At 43.3% G+C, this 12,941-nt stretch overlaps 2 protein-coding genes across 4 annotated transcripts in view; one reads left to right on the forward strand and one right to left on the reverse strand.

Annotated features, from left to right (window-relative positions):
* The window catches only part of nsdhl (NAD(P) dependent 3-beta-hydroxysteroid dehydrogenase NSDHL), a 63,498-nt gene that overhangs the window by 13,691 nt on the left and 36,866 nt on the right, over nt 1–12,941 (forward strand). The gene's annotated exons all lie outside the window — the stretch shown is intronic.
* Nucleotides 1,693–12,941, reverse strand: part of LOC144683759 (centrin-2) — a 30,204-nt gene continuing 18,955 nt past the window's right edge. For 2 of the 3 annotated variants that reach the window (XM_078547124.1, XM_078547122.1), the window contains exon 5: nt 1,693–7,525. In XM_078547124.1, the coding sequence (XP_078403250.1) occupies nt 7,436–7,525 (90 nt within the window). In that variant the 3' untranslated portion in view covers nt 1,693–7,435. Of the gene's footprint in view, nt 7,526–9,378; nt 9,434–12,941 lie in introns of all 3 variants that reach the window. The other variant, XM_078547123.1, reaches the window with a different exon arrangement.

The raw sequence follows: 12,941 nt of genomic DNA on the forward strand, positions 1-12,941 counted from the left end.
AGGTTCAACTAATAAACAAAGTCTCCTCTCTAGCACTCTGGCATAGGCTTTCCCGGGGAGGGCCTTACCCATCCCTAGTTGCCCTAGTTCAGAGGGCATTGCTGTGGGCCTGGAATCACATGTAGGCCAGACCAGGTAAGGACAGCAGATTTCCTTCCCTAAAGGGCATTAGTGAACCAGATGGGTTTTCACAAGAATCGACAATGGCTTAATGGTCATCATTAGACTTTTAGTTCCACATTTTTATTGAATTCAAATTCCACCATCTGCCGTGGTGGGATTCAACCCTGGGTTCCCAGAGCATTACCCTGGGTCTCTGGATTACTAGTCCAGAGACAATATCACTACGCCATTGCCTCCCCTCTGATTGGACCTTTATCTGCATACCTTTCATGCCAGCCTCTGGCAGGAAATATGACCCGCCATGGCGTCCTGTAGCGGAAAATCCTGCTTTTGGATCTCCCGCTGAATTCACCCCCACCCTGCCCGCCGTGGGTGGCATGAGAAAGTTCTGCCATAGATTGCAAATAGGGTATTTGCTATTAAGACAAGTGAAAAATTGCTCGCTGTTTGAGATTGAAGACCAGTTGTAGATCTTTGGACATCCAGTTGGTGAGTTCTTCATTGTTGTCTTCATAGCCCAGGATCATTGGATGATGCAACGCAGAAGGAGGCCATTCAGCCCATCGGACCTGTGCCAGCTCTTTGAAAGGACTATTCAATTAGTCCCACCCCCCTGCCTTTTCCCAATAGTGAACTTTTTCCAGGAGCTAAGAGCTATTCAAGTCATTAGATTTGGACCCACTGTTTCCTCAAAATGATTTAACTAACTGCATTAAACGTGTTTCAGTGAAATATACAGATACAATCTGTAAGTTGGCATGAGTCATTAGCCAGAGAACTGGCTCTCAGGTTTAAGTTGCTCAATTAATAATGCACAGGACAAAAACAACAATTATCACAAAAAATGCTCCATTGTGTGGGAATTATGCAGACCTTTGGATGCATGGGAATTAGGCAGCCACCTTTATCACATAACAAACAAGAATATTCAAACTTTTCTGATAATTTCACACCTGCAAACAAAACGGGGACAATAGACCTGGGCTGCCAGGTGTACACTGGGAATTTCCTCAGGGGTTCTCGCGACAGGTCATGTAATTTGGGCAGATATTCAGTGGACATCCCATTCAAACTACATAAAAAGGTTTCTGCCAAAGCCAATTAGAACAACCAGAGAGGAAATTCTTGGCAATAGTCCTTTGCTTGATGTCCTTATCTTTTGGAAAAGACAGAAGCAAGACCCTTCCCAACATGAGAGATGATGACGAACTCGGAATACCAAAGGGTAAATTACCGTCCATAGTAGATATCTCCAAGCAATGGGATCATCAGGACTGCACTCCTCATTACATCATCCACTTGTTTAATATTTTTGTGATTTAACAATCCTATTTAGTTTTTTTAATGTATTTTTAGCTGAGTATTACAATACTTTTATTCATGACTGTAGGCACCATCTTTGTATGATTATTTGGAGAATATTGTGGGACTCTCTCTGCTGTCACAATATATCTACAGAAGGGATAAAGCAATTAATGTAAGGAATCCATGTTTTCTCTAAATTAAATCAATGACTGTTATACAAATTTAATGCTCCTGGCTACAGAACACACAAATGAATTTTGTAACTGCAGTACTTGCCATTTTATTATGAGATTAAACATGCAAGATAAAAAGATGAAAAATATTTAATGTTAAATAAAAGTGAGAATATAATTACCAGACGTTATTATACAATCTTTTTGTCATAATTAGCCTGTAATTTTCACAATGTTCTTGCATCAAAATATTGTTAAGAGAAAAGGAAAACAAAAAGCATCATTGGAAAGCTATATAGATTCTATATCCTTGACTTAAATGAAATTACAAATAATTGGATGTTATAAATTAAATAATGTCTAATACAAAATATACACCCAAGTCACATTGTTCAATTTAGGATAAGTGCACTGTTCTTAGCAGGATGCAATGCAGATAGTCCCACCTGAGAGATACACTCTCTTGGCTGTTGTCATGGTGTAGTATGAAATTTCCTATCAATTGTACAGTCTTCATTCTTTGAAGATAGTTTAACCTCCAGTAGAATTATCATCATCCAATAACAGAAATATACTTCAGGCAATGACCCTTTAAGGAGTTTGTGCCATTGCACAATCATCTTGCTTTGGTGGTGTCATTCACTCCATTTCATACAAGGGGTGGAATTTTCTGTGCCCACAGGCATTGGGCATGCTTGGTGGCGTGAACGGACAATATGGCGAGAAGGCCAAAAATCAGTTTCACAACGTTGTGAAACCAGTTTATGATCGTCCGCTCAGCCTGTTGATGGTGGGCCAGGTTTCCTGACATCGGACGTCAGGAACCTCATTGTAATACATCCGCATTTCATTATAAGGCTAGGCCGCCACTCTCATCCCCCCAGGCTGAATCGTCCGCCCAATCACGCCGACATGTTTCACAACTGCACATAAGTGACATGCACCTGGCTAGCTGCACTTTGCTCGGGACTTTGAGGTTTGTTTGCCTACCTTGCTTCGAGCAACACTTGCAATTATCAGCGCCAGGCTTCGCAGAAAGCACCACAGCACTTTCAGGGAGGCTCACGTGCAGGTCTCTACCTACCAGACCAGCCATAAGGTGGGGGTGGCTTTGTATGGTTGCAGGGCTAGGGCTTGCTTGGGGAAGGGGTTGAAGTGGTCTCAGGCAAGGGAAGAGGCTGCAGGGTGAGAACTATACTGGGGAAGGGGGGTATCCTAGGGTTTGTGTGGGGGCACAAGTTGATCTTTGCAAGTGGCCTCAAGATGGTGAGGGCTGAGGAGGCATTCTCCAGAGGAGATGAGGCCAGATGGAGGTGTGAGGGTGTGAGAGTGAGTGGTGATGTCCCTTGACCTGGAAGTGGGTGAGATGCCAGTGATGGGCTTGCGTGTGAGTGTAGAGTGATTAGATAATTGCCTTACCCTGGTGGCATGGATGAGATCATTCATCCTCTATCTGCAATGGATGGTCAACCTCTTCTGTGCAGCATTGGCACTGATCACCACTGTCACTGCCTGCCACACCAGAGTGGTAATGCCCCTCCTACAGCCAGAGCGGGGGTAGAAGACATCACGGTGGGCTTCTATAGTGTCCAAAAGGCACTCAAGGGATGCGTCACTAAACCTGGGGTCTGCAGTCTTTTTGCCTTTCGAGGCTATGTCTTATCTGCAGCACTCTTGGGCTGGAAGCACTGGTGTGCATGCGGCTGTACTTTAAATGTGGCGCCTGGCGTGATGAAGAGGTGAGGTGATGGCATGGCGGGCAAATCAAAGCCTGCTCGCCATGAAAACGGCCTGTTTCCGGGAATACATAATTAATGCGGCAAGTTTGGGACAGTACAGCGTGAGAAGCTGCCATTGTGACCAGTGGGTACAACATCATTTTACCCACCCACTACCGCAAATCTGGGACGATTCCGCCCAAGGTCTCTATTTTGATTAGACACTTGTTATCAAGTGGATAAGGCAATCAAAAGGTCTAAGTTGGTACATGGGATGTAAATATGCACACAAAGCAAGTGAAACTAGATAAGATAACCAAGGGACTCATAGAGAGGAGGAGTTTTGTTGAATAATGAATATTCAAAGCAGCAGGGAGACTATACCAACAGTACAAACTTTAGCATTTTCCATTAGGAATTCAAACTCTAAACATTAATAGTTATATTAAAATAGTGTGTGTGGGGGCAGGATCAAATATTAAGGCTAGCTAGCTTGGAACAAAGCTGTCCCAAAATACTTTTAATTTCAATGGTCACCAAGACAACAGTGCTGAATAAATTGCCTTCGGTGTTATTCTTTACAAAAAGCTGAAGCACTGTGATCATCAACAAGCTGGTACTTCATTTCAATGGATGGTTGATGAAATGACAGATAACATTTTGGCACAGATTTCTTGAGATAAATTAAATACACATGATTTTTAGTAAGAACAATGAACATGATCTTATGATTGCCCCATCTGAATACGAAATAAGACAAGGTAAGCATACTAACAAGGGAAGACATTCACGATTCTTACAAACTCAATAAGGGTTGAGCAATAATCCTTTTGAAGTAAGAAAATTAAGCTTATGAGAAAACATAGATTCGAACAATTCAACTCTATTTGCTCAGAACAAGATTCAAACCACAGGTAGAAGTTAATTGATAAATGAGGAGTTTGCAGATGCTCATCATGACCCTCAACATAAATTGCATGTTTCCAATTAAAACTTCTCAAAAAGCATTTGACAAACCTGGACAGCTAAAAGCTTAGGTGAAACATCCTCATTAATAACATCAAGATAGACTAGTTGGAATGATGCTCCTTATTAGCCTAGTTAGGGTGATGCACCTTAATGTAAGATTAGATTCCTACAACAGTGACTTCACTTCAAAAGTACTTCATTGGCTATAAAGGACTTTGGGACATTGAGAGTTGTGAAAGGCACTACTTAAATGCAATTTATTTCTTTGTGTTCTTGGCACAATGGACAAATTGTTTTCACACAATTTCAAGCCCTCTATAATGCTGGAAGGCATTCAGTTGAATTAAAGATACTTTTCTTAAGCTTAGCCTGTGAAATGGAGAATGTCATTTTGGAGTCTTATCTAGTTTGCCCTGTGTTATTGCATCCTGATTAAATGGAGTTTACCGGCATTCATGCCTCAAGTAAAAATGTCACAGAAACTAGTTTTCATGAGTAAGAGGTTATTAAAATTACTGTGGTTTCCACCATTTTAATATTGGTGCTGTCCACATTAGCTTAGGAAAAACTGCACTCCTGGCCCTTTTAATCTGGAGACAGGAATGGAGCAATTGGGGTGGCGGGTGCTGTGGTTAGTGGGCAATGGGGAAGCAAGGGTTTCATGCCTTCACTGTGAGTGGTGACAATGAGTCATGTGAAGCATTTTGAGTACGTAAAGGCTCAGTGCAGCAATAAGATAGAGGCAGAGATTTGGAGGAATCTTGATAGAGGAAAAGAAGAATGGCAAAGAGAGCTGGATGGTCACCACCACCCCAAGTCAGAAGTAGCAGTGTGATGATGAGACCATTGATTCTGTGCTGTACATGTTTCACTGAACCCTATTAAGTCAGTAGGCAGCAATATTTACCCAAATCTTGTAATGCTATCTCTTCGATTCTCATCAATCCTGCTCCATTCATAGCATTTATCATCACCATATCACTTCCATCAGCGCCAAATGAACTGCTTTGATGAACCTCCTCTCATCCCCACTTGCTCAGTCCTTTCCATTACTGCCAGTAACCCCAAACCTTATCTCATCTAACCTTATTCACTCCACCCATTCTCATTCCACATTCTGAAATGACACCATGTTATTCCCACTCCTTATGCCTAATTTTCACCTTCACCATAAGCACTGTATCCATGTGATGTACATATTTCTGAAAGCCACTCATCTTTGTCATACACCCCTTGCAGAAGAAGAGTGCAAAATTCTAGGGAGGGCCAAAACAGATCAAGACTATCAGCACAGATCCCAGCATATCAGTTAGGCCCCTTACATAGATAATGGCCTACCTTGATGACTCTCATGACGTAAGTGAGCAGGAACAGATAATGATGTCTAGGCAGCTGAAAAGACTATGTTCCCTCTAAGCTTTCATCCACAGCACAGAGATCAAAAACTGGGGCTAATAATGAAAACAAGATTGTTTGAGGCACAGCAGCAATTGTATGAGGTATTGGCAGTCCTATGAGGTACACTGTCCACAATGGCAAAGGGAACAGAGGAATCCATCATATGTGGAGTAATGTCATAGGGTTTCTCCACTCTTTAATGTACTATGGAACATGTGTCCACCTTTATCTAAATTGTAAAGGTTACTCACATGAGTAGCTGCCACCAGTTGTTATGGCCTACCTATAAGCTTATACGGAGCTGAGTAGACCCTGGGCACAAGAGCCTGTTGCGGATTCAACAAGTGAAGATTCAGCAGTTACAAGGTGATTTCCTCCATTTTGCTCACCACAGGCAAATAGGATTGATGTCCCCCTGTTCCTGAAAAGGGTGGATGGCAGAACATCCGAGACAAGCCCAGGCCTTTCTCAGGATGTCTCATCCATTTTCAACCTTTCAAGCAATGCCTATCTGGGGCCTCACAATTGACAGATTGGCTGGCTGCTAGGTTGGAAAGCCTGCAGCACAGGCCCCTACCTAGGAGTAGGGAGGGAGAAATTGTGATCAGGCTGGGGTAGGGGGGAGATGGGGGAGAAGAGGTCAATGTTGGGGAAGAGGTTGGCGGGTGTGTGTGTATAGAGACTGGGGTGAATTAGTAATGTGAAGCTGGAAGCAGGTAAGCTAGTTGGATCGGGTGGAAACATTCCTACTCCTCGTCAGAACAAAAAGTGCTGTAGATGCAGTTAACTGATGGATCTGTCCTGCTGACGACCTATTACGTGCCGGGTTTCACGAGGCCCCAGAATGGATTAAAAATACAAAGTATGTAAAAACAGAAGCACACAGCCCCTTGAAAAACTTCTGCCGACTGTCCACCGGTTGGTCACCCACATCCCTGTCCTGCCTCAATTAAAACCAGAAGTGGGCAGATCCTCAGTGAGTTGAGGTTGCATTTGAAAATTTTCAAATTCTAACATCTCACTTAACCCAAATCCACTTGTTTTGAGGATTAAAATTATCGTGATAATCTTATCACTTGTTTAGCCATTTTCAGTTGTATTGCAGGCAACTCGCCTGCAGAAGCAGAGTTGATGACCTCTAAAAGGTGTAATTCAACTTGAGTTGTAAAATGCATATTCTAAATGTTTTCCTTAATAAGTCCCTGTGCAGCTTCTAACGAGTAAGTACTCTTGCATCTTTATTCCAACTCCCTGCTCTCAATTTCTATAAATAGGTAGAGTATAAATGAACCCCAGAGTTAGAAATCTAAACCAGCTCATTGAAAATTTAAAGAATACTAAACACACTTAGAGGTTTGAACAATACCAAGTTTTCTTCATGGCAACTGAAGTTTTAGAGTGGTTAAAGCTGTTTCACAAAAAGGCAATGAATGGTATTAAGGTGCCATGTTTATAACAGATACAAATAAAAATGAAATATACATTTTTAATATCACTTTTACATCCCAGTCCTATAAATATAATTGTCAATAATAGTATTTACCTCTGAGTAACTTAAACTTAAGTTTAAACTTAAACTACTAAAACTTAAGTAACCTGTCTCCTTCTCTTGTACACAGTGGAATGTCATTAAGTATTCTCTTCCATATACATCATCAGGCTACGGTTGCCTTTATGCACTGTCCCGTTGTTCAGTAAGTGTGTATAGAGCAACAGAATGAAACACAAGAGACATGCATAAACAGTACATTAATACAAACTTGTCTTTTTCATGATTCGAAGGAACTCTTGTTCGTTCACTTCCCCATCTCCATCTCGGTCTGCTTCATCAATCATTTCCTGTATATGGACAGGGAAAAAAGACAGGCCTTCAGAAACAATGTCAAGAAAATATGCTTTGTTGCAATTCACGTGTAAAATTGTAAGTGAAGATTGTTGGTGTTAGAATAGAAATAAAGGAGTTGAAAAACTAAAATTAAATCTTACAAAAAAATCGATTTGATTTACCCTTCCCTGATCCATAAGAATCTTTATTATGGAGATAAAGCAATGTAACAAAAGTGTCCAGACCTCCAGGAAATCTCTGTGATACAAGTTCTTCTTCCTACAATGTATTAAGTAGCTTGCTGCTAAAATTTCCTAAGGCTATCTTTCATGAGACTGATCTTATATTCCATTTTTCTTCTGTACAGCTTCGTCTGGCCAGACAAATTTCAGTGCTAACAGCTGGCAGGCAATGGGTTATGTCTCTGCCTTTGTTCAGCTTCTACTAAATTTTTAGGTACTAAATTTTTAGGAAGTGTTAAATAGTAACCTGATAGTTGTTGCACCAGTTCTCCCACTTTGCTTTGCAAGGCCCCTGACTCCACTCAGTACCTCCTCACATAATGTGGCTGAAACTTTTGGAGCAGATGACAGGAGGTTAAAAATCAACCTGCTCCTTCCAACCTTGGAGAATCTTTTTTCTTAAATTCCACAAGTTGGCACGAGTGCCAATGGTGAACCAGGTCTTATTAATACCTGCGCAGGTTGCTTTAATAACTATGTTGAAACACCTGAGGGCAATAAATGGCCTCGAGCCCTTTTGGTTTGCCTTAACAGATGTATTTTGTAGTGGTGATTAGTCCAAAAATTTATCCCCCCTCCTTTATCCCTCTCCTGTTTCGTTTGCTTGAAAAGGCACCATCAATGTCAATGACTTCAGTCATTGATATGAATTCTTTAGTCTAATCTTTTTTCTCATTTTGAAAATTTTGCAAGCTGCAAAGATGGTGGTTGAGAGTGAGGAAGTGACATGCAGATGTATTATGTTGATTGTAAAAAAAAAAGCTTTCTGCATTTTCTACAACACTTAGAAGTAGGCCTTTCAGCCCCTCAAGTTTGTTTCCCCATTCAATGGGCAGAATCTTGCCCTCGAATGGCATGCGGACCCCACCGGCTTGGTGGCGGGTGGCCAGCCGACCCCCGCCACTGAAACGGGGCCCGCCGCCATTTTAAGTGGGCGGGCCAATTAAGGCCCGCCCATCTGTCAAAGTGCACTCTTTCGCACGCATGCGCGCGAAAGAGTGCACTTCTCCCTGAGGTCCTGTCTCAGGGAGAATACTGACAATGGAAAAAACTTTAAAAATAGAAACATTACAAAATTATTAACATGTCCCCTCATGTGACAATGTCACACGAGATGGGACATGTTAATAAAGAACACATAAACTTTATTAATTTTTTACAAAACGGACCTGAAACTTCATCCCGCCAGTGGATGAAGTTTCATGAACAATCAGAAGCCCGCTGGGGCTCCGGGCCTGCCCGCCAGCCTTAAGATTGGCCGGGCAGGTCTTTAATTACTTTAATTAGCCTGTCAATGGCCTCAATTGGCCATTGACAGGTCGGCGGGCGGACAGCTGATTTCGCTGTCCGCCCACCTTCCTGAAAATTTAAATGGATTGGGATGATGTCGGGGGTTCCGCTCCCAAATCGCCAAGGGGAAAATCCTGGCCAATGAGTTCACAGCTGATCAATTTCTTAACTCCACCTACCTGCCTTGGTCCAATATCCTTTAATACCCAGCTCTATCAAAAAATCTATCGCTCTTCAATTTAAAATTATTAATTGGTCTACTGTTTTTTTCTGGGAGAGAGTTCCACAATTTCCACTGCCATTTGTATGAAGAAGTGTTTCCTAATTTCACTCACCTTGTCCCCATGTCTTAGATTCCCCTACCAGGTTTTCTTCCAAATTCCTAAACACCTCAAACAAATCAAAGGACAACAAATGTTTACATAGCACCCTAGCAAGGCAATGTGTACTGAAGAATAGGGGTTTTTGAAGGTAGAGCAAAAGGAAGCATGAAAATAAGAGGACAGAGGGAAAACAAAATTAATGGGCTTGGGTTCTGAGTGGCAGCAAAACATGCATGTGAGGGGACACTGGGAAACTAAGCCACATCAATGTGGGTATATATTAGTTCTTAACCTTAATCTGTACTCCATATTCCAGGGAAAACAAACCTAGTTTATATAATCTCTCATAATCTAACTCTTGGAGACCTGGTAACATTCTGATGAATCTGCACTGTATTCCATCCAAGACCAATATGTCTTTTCTGATGCCCAGAACACATATCCAGAATACACATTATTCTGGATATGATCTAACCAGGGTTTTGAATAGCTGTGGCAATATCTCTTCTACTTTATTATATTCTAGCTCTCTAGTTATGAAGGCTAATATTCCATTATCTTTTTTGATTTATTTTTTGTATAAAGCTATGGAAAGAATTACAGAACAAAAATAAAAATACCTGGAAAAACTCAGCAGGTCTGGCAGCATCTGCGGAGAGGAACACAGTTAACGTTTCGAGTCCGTATGACTCTTCAACAGAACTAAATAAAAATAGAAAAGAGGTGAAATATGAGCTGGTTTAAGGGGGGGTGTGACAGGTAGAGCTGGATAGAGGGCCAATGATAGGTGGAGGTAGCCAAAAGATGTCATAGACAAAAGGTCAAAGAGGTGTTGAAGGTGGTGATATTATCTAAGGAATGTGCTAATTAAGGGTAGAAAGCAGGATAAGCAAGATACAGATAGCCCTAGTGAGGGTGGGGTGGGGTGAAGGGAAGGGATCGAAACAGGCTAAAAGGTAGAGATAAAACAATGGATGGAAATACATTTAAAAATAATGGAAATGGGTGGGAAAAGAAAAATCTATATAAATTATTGGAAAAAAAGGGGGGGATCGGAAAGGGGGTGGGGATGGAGGAGAGAGTTCATGATCTAAAATTGTTGAACTCAATATTCAGTCCAGAAGGTTGTAAAGTGCCTAGTCGGAAGATGAGGTGCTGTTCCTCCAGTTTGCATTGAGCTTCACTGGAACAATGCAGCAGGCCAAGGATGGACATGTGGGCATGAGAGCAGGGTGGAGTGTTGAAATGGCAAGCGACAGGGAGGTCTGGGTCATGCTTGCGGACAGACCGAAGGTGTTCTGCAAAGCGGTCACCCAGTCTGCGTTTGGTCTCTCCAATGTAGAGGAAACTGCATTGGGAGCAACGAATGCAGTAGACTAAATTGAGGGAAGTGCAAGTGAAATGCTGCTTCACTTGAAAGGAGTGTTTGGGCCCTTGGACGGTGAGGAGAGGGGAAATAAAGGGGCAGGTGTTGCACCTTCTGCGGTTGCATGGGAAAGTGCTGTGGGAGGGGGTTGAGGTGTAGGGGGTGATGGAGGAGTGGAGCAGGGTGTCCTGGAGAGAACGATCCCTGCGGAATGCCGCCAAGGGGGTGAACGAAAGATGTGTTTGGTGGTGGTATCATGCTGGAGTTGGCGGAAATGGCGGAGGATGATCCTTTGAATGAGGAGGCTGGTGAGGTGATAAGTGAGGACAAGGGGGACCCTATCATGGTTCTGGGAGGGAGAGGAAGGTATGAGGGCGGATGCGGGGGAGATGGGCTGGACACGGTTGAGGGCCCTGTCAACCACTGTGGGTGGAAAACCTCAGTTAAGGAAGAAGGAAGACATGTCAGAGGAACTGGTTTTGAAAGTGGCATCATCAGAACAGATGCAACGGAGGCGAAGGAACTGAGAGAATGGGATGGAGTCCTTACAGGAAGCGGGGTGTGAGGAGCTCTAGTCGAGGTAGCTGTGGGAGTTGGTAGGCTTGTAATGAATATTGGTGGACAGTCTATCACCAGAAATTGAGACAGAGACGTCAAGGAAGGGAAGGGAACTGTCAGAGATGGACCGTGTGAAAAAGATGGAGGGGTGGAAATTGGAAGCAAAATGAATAAATTTTTCCGGGTCCAGACGAGAGCATGAAGCAGCACCGAAGCAATCATTGATGTACCGGAGAAAGAGTTGTGGGAGGGGGCCGGAGTAGGACTGGAACAAGAAATGTTCCACATACCCTATAAAGAGACAGGCATAACTGGGGCCCATGCGGGTACCCATAGCCACACCTTTTATTTGGAGGAAGTGAGAGGAGTTTAAGGAGAAATTGTTCAGTGTGAGAACAAGTTCAGCCAGACGGAGGAGAGTAGTGGTGGATGGGGATTGTTCGAGCCTCTGTTCGAGGAAGAAGCGGAGAGCCATCAGACCATCCCGGTGGGGGATGGAGGTGTAGAAGGAGGTGTAGAGGGATTGGACGTCCATGGTGAAGAGGAGGCGGTTGGGGCCAGGGAACTGGAAATTGTTGACATGATGTAGGGTGTCAGAGGAATCACGGATGTAGGTGGGAAGGGACTGGACAAGGGGAGAGAGAATGGAGTCAAGATAGCAAGAAATGAGTTCCGTGGGGCAGGAACAGGCTGACACGATCGGTCTGCTGGGACAGTCCTGTTTGTGGATTTTGGGTCGGAGGTAGAAGCGGGCCGTCCGAGGTTGGGAGACTATGAGGTTGGAAGCTGTGGAAGGAAGATCTCCAAAGGAGATGAGGTCAGTAACAGTCCTGGAAACAATGGCTTGATGTTCAGTGGTGGGGTCATGGTCCAGGGGGAGGTAGGAGGAAGTGTCTGCGAGTTGACGCTCAGCCTCTGCGAGGTAGAGGTCAGTGCGCCAGACAACTACAGCACTACCCTTGTCAGCAGGTTTGATGACGATGTCAGGGTTGGACCTGAGAGAACGGAGTGCAGCAAGTTCAGAGAGAGACAGGTTAGAGTGGATCAGAGGAGCAGAGAAATTGAGATGACTAATGTCACGCCAACAGTTCTCAATGAAAAGATCAAGAGAAGGTAAGAATCCAGAGGGAGGGGTCCAGGTGGAGGGAGAATATTGGAGGCAGGTAAAAGGATCCGTTGAACGGGGAGAGGACTCCTGCCCAAAGAAGTGAGCACGGAGACAAAGGCAGCAGAAGAAGAGTTCAGCATCGTGCCGAGCCCGAAATTCATTGAGATGAGGGCGCAAGGGTATGAAACTAAGTCCTTTGCTGAGCACTGAACGTTCAGCATCGGAGAGGGGAAGGTCAGGGGGTATGGTGAATACACGGTCAAGGCTGGGATTGGAAGAGAAAGAATTACAGACCCTATCTAAATAATATGAACAGCAAACAAACAGAATGGTGGCTCAAGAGCAAAATACTGCAAATGCTGGAAATCTGAAATAAAAGCAGAAATTGTTGGAAATACTCAGTGGGTCAGGCGGTTTCTGTGGAGAGAGAAACACATTTCTGGTCAATGACTATTCTGTAGAACATTTCAGAAACTGAAATATTTCAACCCTCAGAAATAAATTTAAATGTTTAAATATATCTTTCAGACGAGACATTAAACC

Source organism: Cetorhinus maximus, chromosome 8 (genome assembly GCF_964194155.1).
Source record: "Cetorhinus maximus chromosome 8, sCetMax3.hap1.1, whole genome shotgun sequence".
Taxonomy (NCBI): Eukaryota; Metazoa; Chordata; class Chondrichthyes; order Lamniformes; family Cetorhinidae; genus Cetorhinus; species Cetorhinus maximus.